At 41.4% G+C, this 14,546-nt stretch overlaps 1 protein-coding gene across 4 annotated transcripts in view; it reads right to left on the minus strand.

The window, feature by feature from the left end:
• Window positions 1-13,973, minus strand: part of GABRR1 (gamma-aminobutyric acid type A receptor subunit rho1) — a 40,678-nt gene extending 26,705 nt beyond the window's left edge. For 2 of the 4 annotated variants that reach the window (XM_077159282.1, XM_077159281.1), the window contains exon 1: window positions 13,852-13,973. In XM_077159282.1, coding sequence (XP_077015397.1) covers window positions 13,852-13,973 — 122 coding nt within the window. Of the gene's footprint in view, window positions 1-70; window positions 125-13,851 lie in introns of all 4 variants that reach the window. The other 2 variants (XM_077159280.1, XM_077159279.1) reach the window with 2 other exon arrangements.
• Between the last annotated feature and the right edge of the window lie 573 nt (window positions 13,974-14,546).

Below are 14,546 nucleotides of genomic sequence, written 5' to 3' on the forward strand. Positions count from 1 at the left end.
CTGCTAAAATCACTACAGTGAAGTGTGGGGAAGAAACATCCCTCAGGAAGGAGTGTGCTTATGGCCATACCTGCCTTGCTTGTGGGTATCTCCATGAGCTTCTTGTTTCTGTCTTTGAGGCCTACTATAAAAATAAAAAAATTAAGATGTTCTAGAGACCTTCTAAGTACTCAGACCAGCCCTCACCCTCCAGGTTTACTTCGAATCAAACCACAAAAAAAAATATGAAAAAAAACCCAAAACCATGAAACTTCAATGTGTTATTTTAGCCCTTTGATGAGCATTTTGCAAGTACCCACAGGAGCAGGAATTAGAGGATTAATTACTTATAAGGGCTGATTTGGAGACATCTGGCCTAATATATCTCTTCTACTGGTTTACTCAAGCCCGAAATTGCCACCATTCTTTAAGAGAGTTCTCAAGGCTGTGCACCTTTTAACTTGGATCCACCATACAACTGTACCTACAGAGAGCAGCACTTTGGGCAGTCACTGGGGCATCCCTGCTGTCTGGCTTCTGGTTCAGTCAAATGGGTGGCACTGGTAAGAGGTGAGAGAGCCGGAGGAGAGAGAGGTTGGATGTTTAGTCCTCTATTCTCTCCCTGCTTTGATGCCAGGTATTGGCAATGGCTGTGTCACTCTGTGAACATAGTGCTCACTGGCTTGTCCCTCTTCCACAATCCAGCTTTCAATCACCCTTCAATAATATTGTAGCCAGTTTATGTATGTAGCAGAGAAGCTTAGCCTACCTATAGGTATGCCTAAGAGTCCCCTCCAGAGGACCTGTTTTGTTGCTCAGATGTGGCCTTTCTCTCTCTAAGCCCAACTCTGCAAGTGAAACCATTGCCCTCCCCACTACATGGGACATGATAACCAGGGATGAAAGACCCCCTGACAGCATGGGAGATGACTCCAAGGAATGAGTCTAGCCCTGGTACCACTGATCAACAATGTCATCCTGACCAAAAGGGGGAAAAGAAGTGTAACAAATAAGGTACCAGTGGCTGAGAGAGTTCAACTAGAGTTGAGAGGCTTCACTGGAAGTCATTCTTACACATGCTTCAGTTAGGCATTACTACTATCATAACCTGCCAACCCCCAACTAAAACCATTCCTGACAATCCTAAGGAATACCTAGGGCATTATTACAAGATTCTACAAAGGTTCCATGCACTAGGATAACTCTCCAAAACCTACAGCCTCCAGATGGGTCCCTGGACCAGATAAGTCCTGAAACCTAGAGGGCCCAGCCCCTCCAGATCATCAGCTAGTTCCATCTCCCTACTCCATATTATTGACAGCCCCTTCCAACATGAAAAGTTAGAATGGCCATAGCCCAAATACCCCTAAAGAGTGGGAGAAAGATCAAAGGTGATGGTGGAGCTATACAGAGGTCAGGTTTAGCAAACGAGTATGAGTACTGAATCATTATACTGGTATTTCTTTTAGCCTTCACTACCTTAGAACAGGTAGAAATAAAAACCTAAAATTGTGAAATTGTAACCCACACCAAACTCTGAAATCTGCTTTACAGCTAATTGTTGAGATGTACTTTGAAATGTATTGCTTTTATGTACATATGTTATGTAAAGAAAAACGGAGAAGATAGGACTTAACAAATGAGTCCGACTGCTGAATCATTGTATTGATATTTCTGTTGTTCTCCAGTGTCTTGGAGTAGCTAGAAGAAAAAACGAAAAATCATGGAACCATGCCCCATACCAAACCTTAAAATCTGTTCTATAACTATTTGTTAGAATGTACTTGGAAATTTATTGATTTTTTTGTATGTGTTATATTTCACAGTTAAAAAAAACTTTAAAAATGTTTTAAAAATAATAATGCCTTTCAGACAAAGTATTCATGGCTTTGGATTGTTCTTTGTCCTTGGGGGGCATCAGTAGGCTTGGCTGGCCCCCCGCACCCTGCCCACAGCTCTGCGGTTGGCCTTGTATTCAGTTATCATCAGTTAGGCCCTTCTGAGTGCAATTCTGTTTTCTGCCGGGACTTGACTGATGTGTAGGGATCAGGCCCAGCCACATGGGGCAGAGGCAGGCGTGAGGTCTGTGGAACCGGGTTACAGAAGTGGGAAAGAGCTAAGCGTGGAGGGAGGTTCCTCGTGGGGCTGACGGGCCATCGGAGTCGAGACCCGGCCAGCAGAGCCCTCTTCGTGTCCAGCATCTTACACAGCTCGGGGCCCGGTGCACTCCTGGCAGGCGCTGGCTCGGCAAGGGAAGAAGGGCTCAGCCCCCTTCAAGGGCACCTGCACAGGGGAGCGGAGAGACCAAAAGAGGGGGCAGGAATGGAAAACACTCTCGGCCCTGTTCTTACTTTGGCCCTGGGCCGGTCTGAAAGAGAACTGGGCACAGACTGAAAGGAAGATGGTCAAATTTTGAGATGCCACTGCCTTTGCCTTCAAGAGGCTTAGAGTCTGTCCTGGAGAAGATTGATAATTAGGACCCTGTCATGGTTAGGGACAGGTGCCAACTTGGCCAAGTTGTGGTACCTGTTCATCTGATTGGGCAAGTGCTGGCCTGTCTGTTGCAATGAGGACATTTCATAGGATTAGGTCATGATCACATCAGCTACATCCACAGCTGATTCCATTTGTAATCAGCCAAAGGGCAGTGTCTTCTGCAATTAGTGATGCTAAATGCAATCATGGGAAACCTTTTAAGGAGGACTCAGAGGAGACAGGCTCCATTCCTGCTTTGGCTGGTGAGCCTCTCCTGTGGAGTTCATCCAGGCCATCCATTGGAGTCATCGGCTTTGCAGCCTGCCCTGTGGATTTTGGACTCTGCATTCCTACGGTCACGTGAGACACTTTCATAAATTTTATATTTGCAAGTGTTCCCCGTTGATTCTGTTTCTCTAGAGAACCCTAACTAATACAGACCCTTAAAGACCTTTTCATTGGTGTTATTTGCTACTTCAAAATAATTTTTCTGCTTATATGTTCATGTTAAAAATTCAGAAAATAGATTTAGGCATAAAGGAGAAGATGCAAACCACTCAGAAATAACTACTGCCAGGCTGTATATATCTGCACAGTACCCTAAGAGAAAGAGAGAAGAAAAACTGTAGCTTGCTTTCTCACTCAGGTAATAATATATCATGGAATATTTTTTATGTCACTGGCATTTTTTTACCATTTTACCATCACTTTTATTATTCTTGAAATGTAGTGTTACCCACCGCAAATAACAGGAATGACTGACACGCTTGAGTAATTACTATCTGCCAGATCCACTGCCAGGAATTCAGGTTAGATGGGGAAGGTCTGAGCTATCTCTTCCCTAACACAGAAGCTAGCATAGACCTTGCACAACATTGGTGCCCAGTAAATGCTTATTGAATGAACCTCAGGAAGCTATGGGGAAGGGTTAAACATGTCCCAAATTATGATGATATAGGATGACATTTGAGTCAGCTTTTTGTACCAAGCATCCATTTTAACACCATTTTTATTTTATTCTATTGGACAGGATGAAAAGTTCCAGCCTAGGAAGCTTATTGCTACTTGCTGGTTATAGTTCCCAGTCAATTTGTGTGTGAACTACATTTTCCCAATGGAGTCTCAGAACTCTCTTGGAGGTTAGCTAGATCAGGGATGGGGCTCATTCAGCTAACAGCAGAGCATCTGCCAAATTATACCTCTCTTAACTGATTATTTCATCACTGAGAAGACTGAGAACTTATTTTTGACAAGAGAGCAAGACTGGCTGATGAAAATGATTTCACTTTCTTGGCTTTTAATAGTAGCCAATGAAATAAATACTTGCATGTAATCCAAAACACCCTAGTGTCATTCCTGATTCCACCCCTTTGTTCACACACTCATCTGGGGCCACAGAGAACAGTTGGGCAGGTCACTAACTGCACAAAGGCCCTGCTGGGGGACAGGTGGGACTGACAGTGAGCCCCAGCTCCTCTGTGTCCATAAGGGCACCTTTCTCTAATATGCACAAAGACCCTGAATAGGCCAGCTGCAGCCCTGCCCACCCCAGTCAGCCAGTCCTGGCTGAACCTTCTCAAAACCTCTCTCACTAGTCCAGCTTCTCTGTTCCCACTACCTGGTACCATCATTATTTCTCAAACAGGAGGCAGCAGGCTTCCATGACTCTGGTCTCATCCTTTACTAATCTAACCATCACATCAACACCATGGAATGAAAATCACAACCATACCACTCCCCCACCTTAAAACCCTTCACCCTCAAAGTAAACGCCATAAAAAGCAGGCCTGTAAGACTCAAAAAAGGCTCCTGCCCACCCTCCCAGCCCCAGTACCCATTCACTCCACCTCCACTTCCTGTTAATCTCTCTGCCTTTTCTCCTGCTGTCCCATCAGTTTGGAAGGTCCTTTCTATCATTCTTCATACCCCTTCTTACCCAAACAACTCTGTGAACTCCCAGGTCAAATAACACCTTCTTTGGAAGATTTCCTGGACTTTCCTCTTTCCCACTGAATTCAACACTTCCTACTTTACACTAGAACCTGGGCTGCCCAGACTGGAGGTGGGTTTTCTGATTGTCCCACTCACTTCACTGGGAGCAGTATAAAGGAGGGAATTCTGTCTCATCTATCTGTGTCATCCCAGCTTGTGGCAGTATATAGAGGTCAAAAATATGTGCAAAAGAGGGAAAGAGAAGCACAAATCCTTCTGCAAGAAATGTACTAAGGAGCCAAAAATGTGCCCAAGTCTTGAGGCAAGACTCAAGAAACATGCCAAACAATGGATTTTATACCAAAAGCAGAACAACAAAAGAAAATTAGATAAATTGGACACCAAAATTTAAAACTTTTGCCTATCAAGGAACATTATTAGGAAAGTGAAAAACAACCTACAGAATAGGAGAAACTATTGGCAAACCAATGTCTGCTAAGGGTTTAGTATCCAGAATATATAAAGAACTCCTACCACTCAGCAACTAAATGATTAACAACCAATTAAAAAAAATGGGAAAAGAACTTGAAGAGACTCTCCAAAGAAGAAATGACCCAAAAAGCACATGACAAGATGGTCAACATTATTGGTCATCAGGGAAATGCAAATCGAAACCACAAGGCGATACCACTTCACACTCACTAGAAAGGCTATTAGAAAAATGGAAAATAAGAAGTGTTGGTGAGGATGCAGGGAAATAGGAACCCGCATATGTTGGTGGTGGTAATGTAAAGTGGTGCAGCTGCAGTGGGAAAAGTTTGTTCGTTCCTCAGAAAGTTAAACTAAGAACTACCATATGACCCAGCAATCCCATCTCCAGGTCTGTACCCAAAAGATTTGAAAGCAGGGACTCAAACGGATACTTACAAGCCTATGTTCATAATGGCATTAATCGCAAAAGCCAGAAGGTGGAAGTAACCCAAGTGTCCTTTCCCAGAGGTCTAGACAGATAAAATGTGGAGCAGGCTTCACATGTGAATTCTATCAAACATTCCAGAAAGAATTAGTACCTACTCTCCTCAAACTCTTCAACATAATCGAAGTGGAGGGAAAACTACCTAATTCATTCTATGAAGCCAACATCACCCTCATACCAAAACCAGGCAAAGATATTACAAAAAAAGAAAACTACAGACCAATCTCTCTAATGAATACAGATGCAAAAATCCTCAATAAAATTCTAGCAAATCGTATCCAACAACACATTAAAAGAATTATACATCATGACCAAGTAGGATTCATCCCAGGTATGCAAGGATGGTTCAACATAAGAAAATCAATTAATGTAATACACCATATCAACAAATCAAAGCAGAAAAATCACATGATCATCTCAATTGATGCAGAGAAGGCATTTGACAAGATTCAACATCCTTTCCTGCTGAAAACACTTCAAAAGATAGGAATACAAGGGAACTTCCTTAAAATGATAGAGGGAATATATGAAAAACCCACAGCTAATATCATCCTCAATGGGGAAAAATTGAAAACTTTCCCCCTAAGATCAGGAACAAGACAAGGATGTCCACTATCACCACTATTATTCAACATTGTGTTGGAAGTTCTAGCCAGAGCAATTAGGCAAGAAAAAGAAATACAAGTCATCAAAATTGGAAAGGAAGAAGTAAAACTATCACTGTTTGCAGACGATATGATACTATACGTAGAAAACCCAGAAAAATCCACAACAAAATTACTAGAGCTAATAAATGAGTACAGCAAAGTAGCAGGCTACAAGATCAACATTCAAAAATCTGTAGCTTTTCTATACACTAGTAATGAACAAGCTGAGGGGGAAATCAAGAAACGAATCCCATTTACAATCGCAACTAAAAGAATAAAATACCTAGGAATAAATTTAACCAAAGAGACAAAAAATCTATATAAAGAAAACTACAAAAAACTGCTAAAAGAAATCACAGAAGACCTAAATAGATGGAAGGGCATACCGTGTTCATGGATTGGAAGACTAAATATAATTAAGATGTCAATCCTACCTAAACTCATCTACAGATTCAATGCAATACCAATCAAAATCCCAACAACTTATTTTTCAGAATTAGAAAAACCAATAAGCAAATTTATCTGGAAGGGCAGGTTGCCCCGAATTGCTAAAAACATCTTGAGGAAAAAAAACGAAGCTGGAGGCTTAGCGATGCCGGACTTTAAGGCATATTATGAAGCCACAGTGGTCAAAACAGCATGGTATTGGCATAAAGATAGATATATCGACCAATGGAATCGAATAGAGTGCTCAGATATAGACCCTCTCATCTATGGACATTGATCTTTGATAAGGCAGTCAAGCCAACTCACCTGGGACAAAACAGTCTCTTCAATAAATGGTGCCTAGAGAACTGGATATCCATAAGTAAAAGAATGAAAGAAGACCCGTATCTCACACCTTATACAAAAATTAACTCAAAATGGATCAAAGATCTAAACATTAGGTCTAAGACCATAAAACAGTTAGAGGAAAATGTAGGGAGATATCTTACGAATCTTACAACTGGAGGCGGTTTTATGGACCTTAAACCTAAAGCAAGAGCACTAAAGAAAGAAATAAATAAATGGGAACTCCTCAAAATTAAACACTTTTGTGCATCAAAGAACTTCATCAAGAAAGTAGAAAGACAGCCTACACAATGGGAGACAATATTTGGAAATGACATATCAGATAAAGGTCTAGTATCCAGAATTTATAAAGAGATTGTTCAACTCAACAACAAAAAGACAGCCAACCCAATTACAAAATGGGAAAAAGACTTGAACAGACACCTACCAGAAGAGGAAATACGGATGGCCAAGAGGCACATGAAGAGATGCTCAATGTCCCTGGCCATTAGAGAAATGCAAATCAAAACCACAATGAGATATCATCTCACACCCACCAGAATGGCCATTATCAACAAAACAGAAAATGACAAGTGCTGGAGAGGATGCGGAGAAAGAGGCACACTTATCCACTGTTGGTGGGAATGTCAAATGGTGCAACCACTGTGGAAGGCAGTTTGGCGGTTCCTCAAAAAGCTGAATATAGAGTTGCCATACGACCCAGCAATACCATTGCTAGGTATCTACTCAAAGGACTTAAGGGCAAAGACACAAACGGACATTTGCACACCAATGTTTATAGCAGCGTTATTTACAATTGCAAAGAGATGGAAACAGCCAAAATCTCCATCAACAGAAGAGTAGCTAAACAAACTGTGGTATATACATACGATGGATATTATGCAGGTTTAAGACAAGATAAACTTATGAACCATGTAATAACATGGATGGACCTAGAGAATATTATGCTGAGTGAATCCAGCCAAAAACTAAAGGACAAATACTGTATGGTCCCACTGATGTGAACGGACATTCGAGAATAAACTTGGAATATGTCATTGGTAACAGAGTTCAGCAGGAGTTAGAAACAGGGTAAGACAATGGGTAATTGAAGCTGAAGGGATACAGACTGTGCAACAGGACTAGATACAAAAACTCAAAAATGGACAGCACAATAATACCTAATTGTAAAGTAATCATGTTAAAACACTGAATGAAGCTGCATCTGAGCTATAGGGTTTTTTTTGTTTTTGTTTGCTTGTTTGTTTGTTTGTTGTTGTTGTTTTATTATTATTACTACTTTTATTTCTTTTCTTTATATTAACATTTTATATCTTTTTCTGTTGTGTTGCTAGTTCCTCTAAACCAATGCAAATGTACTAAGAAACAATGATCATGCATCTATGTGATGATGTTAAGAATTACTGAGTGCATATGTAGAACGGTATGATTTCTAAATGTTGTGTTAATTTCTTTTTTTTTTCTTTCCGTTAATAAAAAAATAAAAAATAAAAAAAATAAAAATAAAATTTAAAAAAAAATGTGGAGCAGGCATACAATGGGATGTTACTCAGCAAAAAAAGTTCTGCTGCATGCTTAAGCCTTGAAGACCTCATGCTGAGTGAAATCAGCAAGACACAAAGGGACAAAGACTGTAGGATTTCACTTATATGACATATTTAAAACAGGCAAATTCATCGAGGAAAAGCAGAGCAGTGGTTACCAAGGCTGGAGTGGGGTGGGAATGGGGAATTAATTGCTTACCGAGTACAGATTCTATTTGGGAAGATGGAAAATGTTCTGGAAGCGTATAGAGGTGGAAGTTACACGACGTTGTTAATGTACGTCACATCACTGAAGTTTACACATAAAAATGGTTAAAATGATTTTTATGTTATGTCTATTTTGCCGCAATTAAGAAAAGCAGACAAGAAAGACAGATGCGAAAGACAACGAGCAGGGCATTTTTTTAAAGTTGTATTCTAAGGCAGGAGCATGAGACAGAGGGAAACATATGCTTAAAAGATGGGGCAATGTTAATAGCTGAGTACAACAAGGCTGAGATTCTGCTAACAGAAACAAATTTTTCTTTGATATTCTCCATCAAAGAGAATGGTTTTCAAATCGGCGAGGGCAAAATAGAATTAGTGGCTGCCCAGGGTAGTGGAAAAAACAGCATGAGATCATCTACCTCCGTGATTCTCAACTCTGATTACACATTGGAATCACCTGGGGAGCTTAAAAAAAACTCCCAGGTCACAGCGCTGATCAATTAAATCAGAACCTCTGAGGCTCGGGCCCAGCAATCACAGTTTCTTAACTTCCTCAGGTGACTCCAGTGTTCGGCCAAAGTTAAAAACCACTGTTCTTATTGTTTTTAATGGCATGCAGGTCTACAGATCCAGATGAATTACATCTCAAGAAATTTAAAGATCCTGGAGCAGAGAAAACCTGGAAAATAGGAGAGAGGCCTTGCATTTCTGACAGTCTATAAAAATTATTTGATTCACCTCCTTCTTCCCCACTAAACTGTTCACACCTCGAGGGAAGGTGCCAGGTCTGTTTTGCTCATCATCACCCCCTTAGCCCTGGGTACAGTTCCCGGTGCATAAGAGGCTGTCATTCTGTACTTGTGGAATGATGAATGAATGAGATATGGGTATAACAGGGATCCGGATTCACTCTTTATTCCATACCCAGCATTTCTTGAACATCTACCCTACACCAGAAATTGTGCTTCAGTCTGAGAAGACAAGGAGAAATGATCAAGAAGAAGAGAAGGAGAGGAAAAAATGCCAAGGCTGGGTGATTAGAGCTCCAAGAGGGTAGAGTTCAGGGGGCTCGGGTAGCTCAGAGGTAAGTCACCCAGCTCAGAGGCAAGGGGTGGGGAGGGCCAAGGGAAGGCTTCTTGGAGGAGGTGGCATCTCTGTGAAATATTGAAGGAAGAAAAGAAATGAGTGAGAAAGAAGAAGGAGAAGGATGTTTGGGACACAGGGAGCAACATCCCCAGAGTCCTTAGGAAACCGTAAGAATGAAGAGCAGATTGTAATTAGGTAGAGAGACAAGAACCAAGAAGTAAAGGGGGGGATTCAAAAGTTCAAGCAGTTTGGGGTGTTTAAAAAAAGACAAAGTTGTGGAAGTAGATAGCAGTGATGGTTGTACAATGTCGTGAAGGCAATTAGTGCTGTTGAATTGCACATTTAAGCTAGTTAAAATTACAAATTTTATGTATTTTAGCACAACAAACTTTTTTTTAAGTACAGTCAAACATCTGAAGAATGAATGAATGAGATGAAGGAAGAGCACTACTAACATAAGAGAAAAACAGATTTCTCAAGAGAAAATCAAATTTCCAGGTGATTCGAACCATTGGAAAGACCCAATCCGTAATCCAATGGCTTCACTTTGTCAGGACAGGGATTCAACAACAATATCTCAGGCATCTTTACTGCCTCTTTCTTGGCTTCTCCCCTTTAAGCATTTGAACCTGCCACAGTCTCTCCTGTCCTAAAACCTTTCCGGTCTCTCCTGGTTGTTTTCACCCAGTCTCAGCCTTTCAGGTCACAGCGGAAATTCTGTAAGAATCATCGATGCTCACTCCATTTCCTCCTCCCCTCTCCTGTCTTCAAGCCACCGGCACCACTTCTTCTTGCTTCAAGCCACCAGCACCACTTCTTCTTGCGGAGTTCACTGACGGCCTCTGAAATGCTGTCTTTGTGATTCACTTCTCAGTCCTCTCCCTGACTGATTCTGACCTCTGGGGGATCTGACCTGCTGACCACTCCATCCTCTGAAAACCCATGACACCTCACTGTGGACAGCTCACGAGCCTGTCAGCATCCTGAGGGTGCACACTGGAGCTCATTTAGTCGTTGGTGGATCCCCCTGGGCCCAGGGCGATGCCTGCCCTGCAATGAGCATTTGATAAATGGTTCTCTTAGCATCCTTGACACCTCTCCATTCCCTTCCTACATTTATTTCTTAGCTCATTCATTTCTTTGCACACTCTCCCAGGGCCACCTCAACCGCCACCGTCTCTGAAGATGTCCTTTACCTCTACATCTCTAGGCCCAATTGCCCTGCTGAGCTGCACATCCTCCTGCCACCTGGTCGACTCTGCAGTCTCGCACACGCATGGAGGCCAGCATGTTTTGATCGAACTTGTCATCTTTCTCCCCAAACTTGCTCCTCCTTTTTGTCCTGGCGCCACTATCTACGCAGTCTGCAGTCCAAGTACCTGCTGGACATTCATCCTTAACTTCTCACCCATGCTTAAGCTAACCAAATTCTAGGTCTGATGATTCACTCCGTAAATGCTCTCAGATCTATCTCCCTCACCCTGTTCACTCACGCTATTATGATCTAATTTCAGCTCTCACAATTTCTCCTGTGGACTGAGGTATAGACTACAGGTTATTGTCTCTGTCCCCACTTCAGCACCCTTCCCACCCACCTGCCACACGGCCACTAGCATGATCTCTCTGCAATGAAAAATCATTGAACCGGACCCTCTTTACTTTCAGAATAAACCTGAATTCTTCCTCATGACAAAGAAAGTACGATAATGATGCTTCAGGCTTGTGGTAGGATCCATTTGCCCTCCCAGAGCATGAAGTGGCCTGTGGTAGAGACAGGTTATGTCTCCATTCTTCAGGGGAGGAAAGGAGAAAGGGGGGAAATTAATTCACTGTAGAAACATTGCCTGAAGCCCTGGCATTCTGATCTGAACCCAGTAAGAAACCTGGACGTGCCTCCATGGAGATTTTGGGGGAAAGCACATGAATTATGTGCCAGGGCTGGGACTAGGGTGAGGCAAGACAGGGGTCTAGGGGGCAAAATATAAGGAGACATTTACTTGCAGTATCCTAAGGTTGAGCATCTCTTTAAATTTTGCACCCTGGTCCTGGGCCCTATTGTGTGCATGTGTTTACCTTGCTTCCTACTTTATTAAAATAATTTATTAAATTGTCAGCAGATTCTGGATCAGAATAAGTGAACTCTTTACAAGTTTAAGTTACATAAAAATAAAAATGTAACCTGGCTAATGGGGTTAGAAACTGGGTCCACTACTCTGGAAAGCAGTTTGGCCAAAATTATCTGGATCTTTAAGTGTTCTCATGGCATTTGACCCAGTAATTTTACTTCTAGGACTCTGTCCAAAGTGAATAATCATGTATACAGACACCTATTCTTTATGTACAAAGATATTCATTCAGAATATTTACTGTAACAAAAAGGAAGCAACTAAATATCCAGAAATAGAGGGAAACTTGTTTAAATGGTGGTATAGTATGTGTTATTATGCAACCGTTTGAATGATAATTCCATACATTTTTAAAACTAAGTAAACATGCTGACTGTATCATGGTAAAAAAAAAAATCAGGTTATAAAACTGTATGTATAGAATAATCCCAAAGTATTTAATTTTCAAAATATGTTTGGTAAAAAAGACTGGGTGGAAATCTACAAAAATATTAACAAGGTTATTTCTGTGTTTGGGAGTTATGGGGGAGAGTTATAGCTTTAAATTTTTTTCCCCATGGATTTTTATAAGTTAAATAATGGTCATAGATGTCTTTTATAGTAAAAAAAAAAGATATAATATAATAAGAAAGAAAGTTCTTTTAAGGAGGAGTTTTAGAAAAAAGCCTGTCTCCCTTCTGGGATTTCTCTTAATCATTGGCATTTAGTAATAGATTGCAACTCTAACTCTGGCTGGGGGGAGAGGCTGAGAAGTTTTTTATGACAATCAATAGGATTTGTTAGTTGCTTTTAATTCTTATGAGCATCTTCAGTTTAAATCATCTCTATGGCTGCACCGCCTCACAAATCCCATTTCTCTTTACCCAAGCAGCTGCTGATCCTGACTTTAACACAGTGTATGGCTTATGCACAGCAGTTTTCCTTGGTGCCCCAGGACTCGCCGCTGTGACCACTGGATGGGTTTTTCAGCTCCTGGTATTGTGATGTTGCTAGAACAGCTTGAAACAAATACTGTGAGCCGTGGGTGGTTGCTTAAACCATGGGTGGACTGTTCAGACTTCTGGTAAACCCAGAAGCGGAGCTGCTGAGCAGCAAGACACCTGACCCTCCTACTATCCCCAAACAAGGAAGCTGGACTTCCTTTCACATTAATTGGTATTTCCGAACTCTAGTCATATTTACATCCAGAAATAAAGAAATCCGAGGCTTAATTTGGGTCTTGGGCTAGTACTGCCGTGTTGTAGGAAAAGAATTCAGGAACAAGAATTAAGAATGCCCTTAGTGACTCTATGTCCTCATTGGTAAAGTGAGGGGGGTGGATTAGGTTGTCTCAAGATGTCATTTCATATTGACTAATGTTGGGCAAGCAGGTGGGCAGGCATACACACACACTGTCAGTGCTGCCATCAGAGCAGTCCGGTGAGGCTGAGCCGAGGGGCTGGAGGGACTTGGCTCTCTGTCTAAGATCCCTCTCAGGGGGCTGGTAGGGACAGGGTGGCACATACCCGCCTTGGCAACTGGCAAACAGCTCATCTGCAGGCAGTTGTATCCCGGCACCTTCCCAATTTACAATTTGAACAATCTGATCATACTTCTAGCCATACACCTTGAAGAAGGCTTCTTTTGTTTTCTTTGAAAAGATTTTAAAATGGACCCACAGATCCAGGAGAAATAATCCGAACCAACAGCCTTATTCTCACTAATAAGAGGTCCCATGGTTATTTCAGAATTTGCAGATCTGTCCTAATCCTAGCATACAGGCATCAAGTAATCACCCTTGGTTTAAAAAAAAGAAGAAGAAAGTGCATATATTCTTTTTCCAGGCATTTACCTTTCATTCAGGACAATTCATAAGGAATTCAGGAATATGCAATAATAGCACTGTATCTAATCTCACATTATTTTAAAAGAAAACATAATTCTAACTATCTAGTAGCAGGAAAGTGGGAAAACAAAGGGAAAATTAGGAAAAAGGCATCCACATAAAACATCATATACTGAAAAAGACGTTCAATTTCCAATACCGAATATAAGCTAGTTTGCACACCCTCTTTCCTTAAATCCTCTACCTCTAAATGTCCACTCACCTGCCCTTCTTAGCCATCTCGTACACTTCTCTTCCTTGCCAGGGCACTCTGCTTTCAGTGACCAAAACCCATCCCCACCACAAAAGGAAGATGCCAAATTTCATGTTCTGAAAAGCCAACATGGATTTCGAATCCAAACAGTTCTCTTAAGAAACAACAAAAAGAAAAAGGATGTTCTGTTTCTCCCTTAAGACATTTTTGGTCTATCCATTATCATGCAAAAAAAAAAAAAAATCAACCCAGAGTATGTAATCTGGAGAGCAAGAGAAAGCAATTTCCACTAAACCTACAAATCCTCCTACGTCAGATTGTCAGGGATTTTCTGAACTGAGGTTGAATTCCTGTGTCCCTGTTGAATAATTATTTTGGCTGGTCTAAATTAGTTTATGGTCAAACATGATGAATATGCTGGTAAAGGGCATGTATCTTCTGATCAGATGAATAGAAGAAAGAAAAAAGGGACCAAAGCAATTTCCAGAATGAGAAATGTCCGGGGTGCTGAATTGCTTCAGATGTCACGTTAATGGGCTCCTCCCTGGATCTATTTTAAGCTTCCAGCCATTATTATTTGCTTTAGCTGAGGACTGGATTTGGCCAGCTGCCTACCCCCATCCCGTCTTCCTGTGACCGAGTCTGTGGCACGTCGGGGCTCAGTACCTGGGCTGGTTGTTTGTACGTCTGAGGTTAGGAGGATG

Source organism: Tamandua tetradactyla, chromosome 5, assembly GCF_023851605.1.
Source record: "Tamandua tetradactyla isolate mTamTet1 chromosome 5, mTamTet1.pri, whole genome shotgun sequence".
Classification (NCBI taxonomy): Eukaryota; Metazoa; Chordata; class Mammalia; order Pilosa; family Myrmecophagidae; genus Tamandua; species Tamandua tetradactyla.